Genomic DNA, 13,717 nt, shown 5'->3' on the forward strand with positions numbered 1-13,717 from the left:
AAACCTCCTCTACAAAGCTGTTAGATCAGTCATTTCTGAGTTATTTAAAGCACTAAAAAGTGAGAGAAGGAGATAGTCCATCATGTTATAACAAAAACTCGCTTTTAAGCAAAACACAACAGAAACCACACAAATTAATACTGTGTCAAGTGAGAGCTGAGACCTGAGCAAAACTAACCTGGGCATTTAATGTTGAGGAAGCTCCCTGCCCATGCTCACGATTTGTGCCTACAGCATTCTCTCAAGGATTCTCTTTCTCTTTGCTAGTAATCACATGAAGACCTTGTTAGTCTCATTTCCCTCCACTCCTGTTCTGAAGTGGACTCAAGCTTCTTTCAGCTCAGATCTTTCTTCCTAAAGAAGAGGAGTCAGTCTGCTTCCATTGCCTTCAGATCCATACTCTTACTGAAGAAAATACACCAGTAAGGTACTGTAAGATCTATACCCATATCTGTATCAAATACCTTATTTGATATACTGGCTTCTTTCTAAACCTCCTACAGTTCTCTAGATTTATTTTTTTTTCCACCATAGATCACTCTCCCTTCCTCACTGCTTGATTTCCCTTAGCCTTTTATCTTCCTCATTCCCTTCTGAACACCAGCAGGAGGATAGCTTTTATTGGCCACTTCTGCCTTTCCACAGGCCACAAACACACCTTTAACACTTCAGTACTTTCACCAAAGGTTCATTACTTACACTGCAACCCACAGAATTTTTTTGTTGGTGGTGACATTTTTGTTTAGTTAGTTTGCTTTTGATTTTGAAAAACCCCACTATTAATTCCCCACTTAAATCTATATGAATTCTCTGTACTTTTCCCAACAATATTCCTCCACTTACAGCTAGAGAATTTCAAATATTAGGTCTGTTTTCTTGTTTAGATAGAACACTGATATTTCCCATCTATTCCTTCTACTTAAACAGCAAGTTTAACACTCCGGTGGACAAGATATTTTTACTGCAGAGAGGAAGGGGATATCCTGAGTTCATGTATTCTCTTCCCCTCCTTTCTTTTCTCTATTCCCTTGGAAATCTTTCAGCTTGAAACACAACCACTTGATTTAAGAACACCAGGCCCAGAAAACTGATGCAGGTGTTTTTTTTCTTGCAATGAGAAGATCTTACCAGGGCACATGAGGAGTGCCAAAGGAGGTACAAATCTTTACACCCAATCTAAGTGAAGACCTCTCAACACTTGGCAACTGGTCTGAGCTCTCCTGTAGTCTGTGCTTTATACGTTCCTTTTTATATTTTACATACGTGATCAGCAGCTTTGTTCTCAAGGAGTGCTGGGGAGACAGATGCCCCAGTACCCAAGATCTGTCGAGATGTAGGCACATTTTTAATTGCAAATGGTGACTGATTGGGAATGGGAAAGGAAATCAGCTTTCTGACAACACAATCTCACCCCACATTTTCCTGTTGCACCTTTGTTGCTCAAAATGGGACAAAGCGCAGCAACTTTTGTGGTGGTCTGAAGATTTAAAACTAAAATAAATAAATACAATTAATTAATAAAAGAAATTATTTATAAGAATTATACACTCCAATAGGAGCTATTCTGACCTGAGTACCAGAGAGGTTTGGGTTCTCTGCAAGTCATGAGAAGCTGTCTGTGGCCAAATTTTGGAGTTTTGTAGGCTTCACTTCACTCTTTTTAATTAAACATTCTAAAGCACTGTTGATCCACACTGATGTATTGTCACTGCTGGTTTTTTTTCTAAAACCTAAAACACTCTGTACCTGACTATTAACTTTCTACGTTATTAGGTTTAAGTTTAGCAAACCCACGGTGTTTGCTTTCACTAAAACTCCTTGGTATGGCTAGTTTAATATTTAACAATCTTTCAGGCAGGGTAAAGAACTACCTTTTTTTTTTCTTTTTTAAAAATCCCAGTGTGACTCTGCCCTTGTTAGTCTAACAATAGGTTGTTCCATCGCTGAGCACATGGATAACTGCAAACACTGCTGAAAGGTTTGGAAGACAAAGGGAGAAAGGTGGATACGCAGTGGTGCCAAAGTCACTTTGACAGAGGTTCTCTGGTGCGTAGCAACAATACAACAGCCTGAACTGTTTAACGCTCACTTAAACATAACATCAGCCTTCATGTAATATCTATAAATAACAATGCTACTTGAAGTGGTGGGAGTGCCAGAACTTCATTTTAAAGTGTTCTAACTCAGTGATTTATACCCTGCAATCAAACTACTGTATTATAAATGGAAAATACAAAGCTTCATACGTCCAATTTTCTGACTTTTCTTAATATATTTGTAGTATAAGAAATCTTCCTGTTCCTTCCCTCAAAAGCAAACAGATGGCCGGATGAAGCAACGTGTCTGAAAAGCTCTGCTGTCAGCTCACTGCACTGGCTGTATGTAACACCCCATCCACTCCCAGGCCTGCACGAAATCACACAAGTTCAGTGCAGAATGCTACAGGACAAGTATAAGGTGAGAAAAAACAAAACAAAACCTCAAAAAACTCCCTCCCTCCCCCCACCACCAAATGCAAAGCTCAACCCCCACATTCTGTAGTTGCTTCTTTTGTTTCTTATGAAGTCTTGGAAATACAGTCAGAGCTAAACTCCTTTTGCTGATTAAAGGCAGAACAGGATGGATTAAACCATTATCATGTCTTTAAATGCCGGGTGAAAGCTGGTATGCACCCATGGAAAATCAAAACAGGTGCCACCTTGGCCCCATTTCAACAGCCCCTGCAACTAGAGGGAATAGTTCCTGCGTTAGTAACCAGCCTTTCAACTGGAAAGGCTCCGAGTAAATTAGCTGTAAAGCATCTTAATTAAAATGAGTATGGTGGTTTTGGCTCGCTCAGCCTGTCTCCTTCTGATTTGTAACATCACACACCGTTACAAATTTGGCACAACTGGCGCTGCTTTTATCGAAAACACGACTCCAGAAGAAAGAGAAAACCAAGTCCTGTACTACAGTGTTCCATTTCTCTGCAGTGTGAGTACAGAAACCCATTTGGTAGCTTTCTGCAGATAAGATTTTGCCTCCTTTTAGCTCCTATTCTCGACAGCTTGACTATGCCTGCAGACAGCACGTCTGTCCAGTCTCATTTTGATTGTCTGCCACTTTCATGACGCTGATGTTTAACACTGAATTCAAAGTAAGAATTTACCAGAAGAATACTGGCTTTTCATTTGCTGAACAAATATTAGGCATAATTCTTGGATGTCCTACACGTGTGCATCTGAACAGGACGCATCACTGCTCTGAGCTGGTGCTAGCTAATGAAGAGGAACTGATCTGGCAAGTCAGTCTGTGACAAGAAGTTGATTTTTAACAAATCAAAGACAATGACCACCTGATTTTGGAAGTCAGTGAATGTTCTTACTTGATGTGTGTGAAATAACCATAGAGCCAAAAAAAATCTCTGCATCTCTGTTTAAATGAACACAGAAAGAAACATGCATCTGTCCAAATAGCGCGAACAATTCAGTGCGCAGCTTGGTGCAATTGCACGTGAATTTGGCAAAACCAAGACACAGGAAAATTGTTTAACACCATGTTTGTAACAGAAAAGCTGAGTTCCTATTCACCAGATCCTGTAGTGAGGTACACCAGTCCATTCTGTCTCTAAAAAGCAAGTGGTACATTTCTGCATCATTACTATGATCTGCCCCTTCTTAAAGATAAACGTTCAAGTTTTAGGAACACACTCATTTTTTCAGCAACTCTACAGGAGTTACAATTTCATACTGCCATCAAGTTAAGGTTAACATTTATAAATTACTCTAGTTTCACAATGGGTTTTACTTGGCTAAGTGACTTCACATTAATTAACTTGTAAGAACAAACTCTTGTGGTTTGCTGTCACATGATGATATAATAATTTAGATTAGATGAAAAATTAATTACCATAGTCCATAGACCAGGATCAGAAAGCTTCTGTGTTTTGACCTGTCAATCATAACACCTTTACGGACAAGGCTTTCTGCTTTCATGAATGGTGACTACATCATGGAGCAGCAATCTCTAACAATCTTTTTCAGTGAAAAATAGTGGAACTGTTTATATTTTGGGACCTACTTTTAACAGAGGCCTTACCAACAATAAAAGTATTTGTCTTGATGACTAGCAATGTTAAGCCAGTTTTTTCTGCATATTCAGACCATGGTCCTCAATGGGCAAGTAGCTTCTTCAACTCCTATAATTAGTCCTGCCTTTAAATTCCTGTTCTACAAAGGAAACATATTAGTATGAGAGAGCCCTAAAATAAAAAACCTGCAGAACTTTATGAACACAGTAATAATGACACAATAGTTTGGTTGCTTTTTCCATGCAGAAATATTCCCAAAGCTATCAACTTACTTACCCAGCCAGGGCAGCCTGTAAGATCAACAAAATTGATATATGGGCTGGACCAATTACAAACAAAACACAGAAAAGCAAAGGTGACAAGGATGAAAAGTGCTGCAGTCCATCCCTTTATGGTACTTAATTCCTTAAGGACTTACTGGCAGTACAAGCATTTTGTGATAGCGCATTGTATCTCGGTGCCTTCCTCCCTCTCCACAGCTCCATACTGTTTGCCCTGATGGCCAAACTCCACAGTTTGATACAGTCTACATTTTTATCCCATTTTCTCCACATAAATAAGTAGCAGAATAAGTAGCAAGGAAGGAAACAAAGACTCAAACTGCCAGTAGAGCAGGATGTCAAGTCACGCCTAGGAGCAGGCTTGCATTTTCTTCTGCTCTTAAAATTCTAAAATTATTGCAGGAATGGGATATAAAAAAGAAAATGCAGCAAGAAAGCTAAGGATAACTCCAGAGGAGGTAAATGCAAGGCTACCAAGTACACTTCAAGAAAACAACTTCAAGGAAATAGCAGAAGTTTTAAAACAAACTTGTCTGGGGAAGCACTTTTTATGTGCTGGCAGTCAGTTTCCAAGTGTGTTCCCTCAGCTGAAGGGAGCATGTGCTTAACACATGTGCTCGCTCAGGATTAGGCAACTGACAGTTGTGCATATTGCAGAATATGCTGACATTCCCTAGCAGCTCCCCTGGAAGGGGATTATATATCCCAGTGATACCAGGCTGAGAGAGACCCTGGGAACAAGGAAACTGGCACATCTGAGTAAAGGGTCACTTAAAACACAAGCTTTGAACGCTTCTACCACAAACCTTCCCCATCCCATTCTTCTAACTCAGCTGCAAAGAGGAACAAAGGGCGTTGACTGCAATGAAACCCTCCTTTCCAAGAAGCAAACCAGCCTTTCTGGCCACCAGAAAGCTGTAACAGCCACCAGCTGTAACAGCTTCCCACAGGCCCCCTGCCATCCCATGGGACCCCAGCAAGCAAAGCAGGATGCTGCCTGCCCAGCTCCTGTACTGGAAGGCAGGGTGTGGTACTGGCAGTGCTGTGCCTGGCACACAGCCCCTATGGTCCCCACTGCACCAGCAGCTCACCCCCCAGCAAGTGTTAGGCAGATGCTGGGAAAGAGAAGGCAATTTCATGTGAGAAATGTAACACTGGAAGTCCTGACCGTTTCTGACCATCACAGAGCCTGCTACACTTTCCACAAGAACAGCTCCTCTCCTGCACTAACTCCGGTTGGTGTAGCTGTGCTTACTGGGCAATTACACCTTCTGAAATGGTCCTGGCAGTTTCAATTTGCCACGGTGCTATTCACTTCCTTTCAAGTTGCCGTGGAATGTTACAGCATGCTGACAAGCAGCTGTCATCTCGCACCCACAAGGTGGCTGCATGGCGGTGGCGAGTGAAAGCCATTCCTGTGCGTGCACCGTGTCCTTGCCCAGGACTAGAAAATGCTTTGGGGGTCCTTGGGGGTGAGCAATGCTACCTAAGTGTAGAGTAATGGTTAGTTATCAAATAGCTCACTGCAATGAAGCTAGGATGCTCTGGGTTATTTAATTTTTTTAATTTAACATAATCTTGTAAAAAGCTTCTGCCTCTGGTGGGTGAGTAGAGCTTCACAGCTCAACAAAAATGAAGTGCTAACTATTATAAATTCCAGTCTGTGCAGATAACACACAGTAACAGTGCGCTCTTACTTGTTTCGACAATAGAAAAGAATTGAAGCCTATTGAGCTTCTTACCCATGCCTTAAAAGAAAGCATGAGGCAGCCACCTCTCATTTCCTCTACCAAACAACTGAGGAATCCTGTAATATCAGGATTTTATTCCAAGGAGGAATAAAACCTCTGTCACCTTCATGCAGGGCAGCTAGCATATAGCTAGCATAGCATAGGTACTCCAAGAATGGCCCACACAGCCCATGAGGATAATTCAGGCCCAAAGGTGTTATCATTGTGAGACCACTCAGACCATGACTGACTGTTTTAGGGAGAAACCCAATCCCTGATGCATCTCCAGGTTCTATTTCATCCATTCAATTTTAGACCATCTTCTTGCCAGGTCACGAAATAGCTCACACCTCACTTACAACAAAATCCCTCTGACACCTTCAGGCATCTCTGCACAATCTCAGAAAAAAAAATTAAATCAAAAAATCACCCCAAACCAAAGGCAAAAAAAAGCCATAATATTTCTGTTAAAAAAAAAAAAAAATAGTCTCTGGGTGGCTCATCCGAGAGAGAGATTCCAGCTAACAACTGAAAAGATGCTGTCTACCCAAATGACATACCTCTATAGTCAGACAGCTTAATAAAATCACTGGTAATCTTCATGTCACACCATCAATCAGCATCTTACAGCTTCCCCAGGCACAAACAAAATCCTATGACACACCTGTTTTGCTTTGGAAACAACTTGGTGTTATATACAATATTCATTAGAAGGGTGAATGGTATCAAAGCTACAAAACTGTGCTCCAATACATTTCTGCTATTAATAGCATACTGGTATACATTTAAATAAGACTGTATCTTCCTTCTAATTATTTCCTAAGGTAGACTTCAGCTATGAAATCAAAGGCATCTTTTTGTCTAAAACTTCATCAGGCCTACAGCCTATGAAGCCAAATTTTGTTTGGCCTGGGGACCACCGGCAATTTTACTTTAAGGAAAACTTTATGCTCACAGACTGCAAACAAACAGCAGAACTGAAGTCCAAGAATTCTCTGAAACACTTGTAGTCTTTGTTTTTCTTCAACATCTGACTTATTTTATCAAAATATTCAATTATCGAAAGAGTTTTACCTGTCAGACTGCTGTCCACCTACAAGAGACAAGCACAGACTGGCTTCCCATGGCAGTGGGTGTGTTCCTAAGATGCAAATGATAACTGAAGCTCCTCTGGCATCTGGGACATTGTACTTTCTCCCACCCTGTTAATTCCCAGCCAGTTGCCATTCATACTGCTGCATCATCTTCCCTGCATTCTCCAATTTTAGGGAACTCTGAGACTTCAATGCCTCTTTCTCCCACAGCTTTTATTTCTGGTTGCCCCAATATTTTTGGGGACAGAGAACGGCTTTCCTTCTTTGGAACTTAAACAGTGCATCTCAGAACCCTACATCAAGACAGCACAAAGCTGACATCCTCATGACCATTTCTTTCCACCAGCTTCTCTACCAGTATGAACATTCCAAGCTTTCTTTAAGCTATTCTGGAACATAACAACCAAAATTCTCCATCTGGCTTTCCCTCTCACCTGCCTACTTGGTATTTCTGATGTAAAAAAAACAAAAGATATTTCCACATTATGCAAGAGCATGGGCATAGATTTTCAGAGTACTACAGAATCAAGTGCAGCTTAATCAATCTCTTTAAATCTTTCTCCTTCATGAACATCTTTAAAAAAAAAAAGGCTATTTCAAACATTTGACTCCTATTAATACTAGAGTACAGTAGTAGGATTTAGGAGTGAAACACCTACCAACATACTAAAAATGAGTGTGGTACTACAGAAACCCCAAACTGATGGGTGGGTTCTATGCAAAGAGAAATAATTCATCACTTGGCGAGACAGAAAGTTATATCAAACATGAAGCACAATCAGTCACTTAGAAAAATGCAGGATTATCACATTCCCACGAAAATTTGCCTTAAGCACACACGCTACCAAAAATGTAACTTTAAAAAGAGTTGGGGCTTCTGTTATTACTGTTCACTTTGGTGTTTTTTCCCTGTCTAATGCCAGCTAACTCAAAGAAGTGAAGCAATGCTAGAATTAAACTGATCTAAATTTTAAAAAGTCTTTACCTTGCCCTCAATAGTAGACTCGCTATTTGCCAGGGAAGTACAGCAATGACAGTGCATTGCCATCTTGAGGCTTCCTACAGAAGTGCACATCTCAACCAAAATACATCGGCTTCTTACCAACCACAGCAGTCATTTAACCAGAAGTGCCAAAGCCATTATAAAACACGCAGCATTAACACCATATGTTTTTTATTTTTATGCCCGGTCCTCTACAGTTCCATTTTGGGACTGGAGATACTTCTAAAAAGGGAAAACCCTTAACATAGAACAAAAACAAATAAACAAATAGAGCTAGTTAGCATATATGATCCTGTCAGAAAGAGAATCATCTCATATCAGCAAGAAAAATCTGAGGTTAAAGCTTAATTATGATACAATTTCCCTGATCCTTTGAAATTACTACACAAGTTTAATTCAGCACCAAAGACTGATTCAGCTTAAAAGATTACCCCACGTAACTACTGCACGTAATACTATACAAACATAAGTACACAGTTACACATATAAACATATCTGTATTATGTAATAACATAGGAGTGCTCATAAAGAAAACAGCATGCTTTCCAGATAGAAGACATTCTGGTGTGGGTTCAAAGGGGTAGAAATCACCAAAGTACATTCAAAGGTAGTAGCTATGTGAATTGTCCTTGCAAGAACTTTTACACAAATCTATGTAACACAAACCTACGCAATAATCTGGCACCCTGCTCAAATAAAACCTACAGATGTCAAATACATAAACACTCTAATGCCTCAGCCTTTTTTATCCTTTTTTTTTTTAATTAACTAGCACTTTTGAAAAGATCACTTGGAAAACACATGTCTATTGATAATATCAACATGTTTTAATATTCCTACCTGAAATAGCATGGAATGTGCTTGAGTCTACAGTCACATGGGAAGCTGAAACCAAGCTGAAACTGTGACGCGTATATGTATAATTGATTGGTATAAATGCTTTTACCAGATGTGTGAGGCATCTGATTTTGCTTGTTTGTGAAACCAATTGCATCTATGAGGCTACTTACAAAGGGCTAGGGTTTATTAAAATGGCTAAATTGGTTTTTCTTCTCCTCTTTTCCAAGCAAACTGGCCTGTACTCAAAACCCACAAACAGTCATTTGAAGCCTGTTGTTTTTACACCCATGGTGAAGTCTGTTTTCCTGAGCCATCTAAAGGTCTTTAGGTGAACAAGAAAAAGCCTCTCTGGAAGTTACCTGCTTGGTTTGGAGGCTGCCAGCCCTTGGCAGAACCCAGGGGTGCTGCTGGCTTGAGGACTGCGGCAGGTGTGGTGCTGGCAGGAGCAGGTCTCACATCCACGTTGTCCTGGCAGGCAGGGACACTCCTCACCGGGGCAGGCTGGGCAGCTTCCAGGGAATCACTGTTCAGAAACAAGGGAAGAGTAAACAAATGCCTCTTGCTAGAACAGGAGAACTTGTGAAATGGAGATGTGGAGTGACATTCCCTCACCCCAGTGCAACAAAGCAGTACCCACTGGTCTGTCATCACCAACAATGCTGTGGTAGTTACACCCTGATGCTGCTTTTTAAGAACTGGACACTTGAGTAAGGTCTGCCAAGTTCAATATAATCAACTAAACCCCTTCACAGTTTTCATTTTAAAAGACTTTAGTCATTAAGCAACATGCACAATATTTTATATTGCCTCTTTAGAGCAGTTTACAGCTGCTTTTACATTTTAAGGGTTGGCAGAACTCTTTTAGGCTCTTTAAAAACATGCATGATGAAAACTGAACTTAATCACAATTCACATGGAATACAAGTAGCCACTAATTACACTGCTAGCAAGAAAATTTTTCATTTCTTACTTGTGTTTGGGAAGCTGAAAATAAGTATTTTTATTTAAAATATTGAAAGTAGAGGAGCAACTACTAATGAGGGTCATTTGCAAAACAAAAGGACACCAAAACCAGGAAATTAACAACATTGTGAAATACAGCCAAATACATATGTGAAATACCATTCCAAAAACATATTTTGCACAATTTGGAAACCCATCAGTAACACACTAGAAGCCTTGTATTGAGGAAAAACAAATTTATAGCACATGTGCTCCATGCATATTTCACCAGGGTCATTCCCAGAATTACAGATTGTGCCAAGTTCGTGAAGTAAAAATCCACGAGCTATTTTTACTTTTCAAGTGTTGCACATGCACAGTATTGCCTTGCCCATAGGACATGCAACAACTTGAACACACCGTGAGGCCAAAACACAGGTTCACAACCTTGATTTTTTTTTCACCTCTAGATTTACAGGATAAATAATTCATGCATTTAGAATCTTCTTCCAGGTAAGGGATAAAAAAAAATTATTTACAGTTAAGAGAATAAATCTGAATGCTCAGTTTAATGAGTAACAGCTATGGCAATTGTAGGGTTTTTGTAAGAGCAGTAGCTGCGCTGAACCGGCACTGGTGGATTTGCTGTATGCAGTGTGCACAAGCCCAGTGAAGCACAAAGTGAGACCTTGCATTCCATTATCTTCAAATGGTGAAAAGATATTTAAAGGCATTTGTATAGCTCAAATGGAGGCACTGAAGGTACAACGTTAGATTCCTCTGAAACTCATGATCCCAGTCCTTGTTACAGGCAGATTTTGAGGCAGTGGAGATACAGGGCATAAAAGTGATACTGCAGACTGAAAGAAAAAGGATAGGAAAGTAACCTCTGATGTGAAGTAGCAGCTCAGTGGTTGAAGATGACAAGGTAGTTTAGGATTGGCTTCCACAATGAAAAAAGTGTACATCTGCAACTTCATTGTTACAGAAACATCCTTCTGTACTGCTGAATGTATTTGACATGTAACCCATCAAATCCAATCTAGGCCAGAGCCCCACTGCAACTTTAAGAATTCCTTGTTAACACTGTTGGTGCTAAAAAAAGAAAGTTTCCTTCTTCTCCATCCAAGAGGCTCATTACTGCTTGTCAAATAACTTCTCAAGTCTAGCACCTCTTTACTGCCTTTGTCTGGAAGATATAAATCATAAATAATACAAATCGTCTGTCAGAAATAAGAAAGTCCTGCTGAGTCAGCAGCTATCTTTTACAGCAGAGGCTACTGAACAAGCAAAAATGGATTTCAGACAAGCAGAAAAGGTACCCTCCAGGGAGAAGACGGCAAGGAAGCAGATTGATGGAGGCCCACACAGCTCATTGCAGTGCTGATTGGAAACTCTACCACTGCCATTTTTGTAGTTGAATTCTACCGCTTGAGAATGACGCGGCCTGCTAGTTCCTGAAGCAACAGATTGTTGGAGACACTTAGGCTTTTATCAGAAATTAGGTGAAATCCTAATGATCCTAAACTAAAAGACAATTATAAACCCAGGTATAAGTTACCTCTGATTTTTTTGATCACCTCTGGAAGCTTATGTGCCAGGACCCTGAAGAAAGAAGTTTCCCAAGGGAAAAGCCTGAAGCCATCACTCTGACAGAGAGGATCTTGCTGGCCTCAGGGCAAAACTTCTGACAGGTCTTTGACACCCTTTGTATTGCGCATCTGTTTCTTTAAATCAAAAATTGAATGAACTCAAGCCACCACCACAGCCTGCTAAATTAACAGGCAGGCTGCTACTGCAGCTTGGCAAGTCTCTGCTGTGTGATACTGCCCATCTATGGCGGGCTGCACAAAATAATGCAGCATTTTTCTGGAATTACAGCCTCCAATCACACAGTTGTCTGGGAGTGCACATGCAGTGTTCTCTGCAGAAAGACAGACCCATCTTTGTCTCACTTGCAAAGATTCACTGCACCCTCAGGAGCATCTCCCTCATGAGATGTTCAACCTTTTAAATGCTGAACTTCAAATTCATGCTGCAAAGTTCATTCCTCAACATTCTACTTCATGTTTTTCTACACTGAGAAACACTCAAACTCCAGTTATTTTTATTCAACTTCATAAATTTAGTGATGGATCTTTCCAGAAGCACACTTATCTTCTGCAAGTTGCTGTACAATGCCCACAATTAGCCCCACTAATATTTTGCAACTCACTAGGATATTGTACAGTGATGACCCAAGTTTCACCATCTAGAAAACACATGATTTGAAGAGACAAAAAAATAGACTGAAATTTAAGAAAATATATGTGGTATGGAAGAGAGCTCCCACCTGCTTTTCAGTGTCATCACTAGGAAACTGAGGGAGGAATGATAAACCTTATGTATTTACCAAGTTCTGTGTGAGTACTTTCTCAGACTTCGCGGCTGACACTCATGGGTCAGCTTCAGGTCAAGAACACTTCCATGTCAGAATACTTGTACTATTATTAATGACACACCTACCTTCTGCCTCTAGCATTAACATTTTAACTCTGTTCCATAACTCTTAAACTACTCCTTCTCCACCTGATGAATACTTACAGCAAGAATCAAAGTTTTCCACAATGAAAACGAATGCAACCAAGACTCACATCCCTGCAAGCCAACACTTCCTGCAAGATGTGAATGCTCTGCCTTCAAGCTTTGGGCAAAGGATTTTAACACTGCAAGAATGAAGGAACAGTGAAACACAAGTCTGTCAGACTCAGTCTAGTGTCCTGAAAACCCATGAGGAGTTTGATTAATAACCTATGGGAAGATTGATCAAAATAATTCTGGAAGTGTGTTGCAAGGGAAACAGATTGCAAAAACAGCCCAAGAAAAATGTCTGGCAAAGAAGCAAGCCAAAGACGCCTCTCTATTTTTCACATATGCTAGCTTATGCTTAACAGACACTCCTGAAATTCCATGGAGAGCAGCTCCTACCACACAGTGGAGCCTTATTCTAAGTGTGCATGGAAAGACTAACTGTGTGCATGGAAAACAAACAAATTTCTGGGGAGCCAGTTGGAGGCTTGGGGGGACACACAGGGCTCCAGTGCCAGTGCAAACTTTATTCAGAGCTCACAAAAGGCTCCTCAGACTTACCCTGTCTCCTGGTCAACAAAAGCACTGTGGAAACTGGCAAAAAAACCCTAGAAAAAGCAAGTAATAATTCCTCCTTCTGCAACAGAGGAAGTGGGTCCAGGTCACACATGATGTAAGCACCAGTTTTCAGAGACCAGGCTGAACACATTTCAGAGGCATTTAAAGAAATTTGCACTGGAAAATCCTTCTGAATGTATTTAGAGGTTTTGATGCTCCTCCCTCCATACCCCCCAAGAAACCCCAAACACACAAAAAATCCCACGAAAAACCCCAAAATCCCAACCAACGAACCAAAAGAACCCCAACAAAATAAACAAACAAAACAGAGAAGGAAAACACATGGTCTGGAGCTATAGATGCCTAAACCTCCCTCCATCCTTCCATGGCAACTCCTATATAATGCTGCCTAGAATTTGTTCACACAAACTTTAGGGAAGTTAATAATGTGAAATGTTGTTATCAGCCAAAGGAGAACCTACTAAATAACTGAAAAGGAATTGAGCCTGCTGTCACGTAACTTCTAAGAGCATTGAAGTGATAACAAGGATCAAGTCTCTTGGACTTTCCCAAGCAGGTTCAAGGGATTTGGCTGGACTTTCTCCTTATGCAAGCCCAAGACACTGGCTATC

General features: G+C 40.5%; 1 protein-coding gene across 9 annotated transcripts in view; it reads right to left on the reverse strand.

Annotated features, from left to right (window-relative positions):
* Positions 1–13,717, reverse strand: part of PDLIM5 (PDZ and LIM domain 5) — a 138,638-nt gene that overhangs the window by 19,322 nt on the left and 105,599 nt on the right. For all 9 annotated transcript variants that reach the window (XM_048304922.1, XM_048304927.1, XM_048304926.1 and 6 more), the window contains one exon: positions 9,377–9,540. In XM_048304922.1, the coding sequence (XP_048160879.1) occupies positions 9,377–9,540 (164 nt within the window). The remainder of the gene's footprint in view (positions 1–9,376; positions 9,541–13,717) is intronic.

The sequence above is a fragment of the Corvus hawaiiensis genome, chromosome 5 (genome assembly GCF_020740725.1).
Source record: "Corvus hawaiiensis isolate bCorHaw1 chromosome 5, bCorHaw1.pri.cur, whole genome shotgun sequence".
Lineage (NCBI taxonomy): Eukaryota > Metazoa > Chordata > Aves > Passeriformes > Corvidae > Corvus > Corvus hawaiiensis.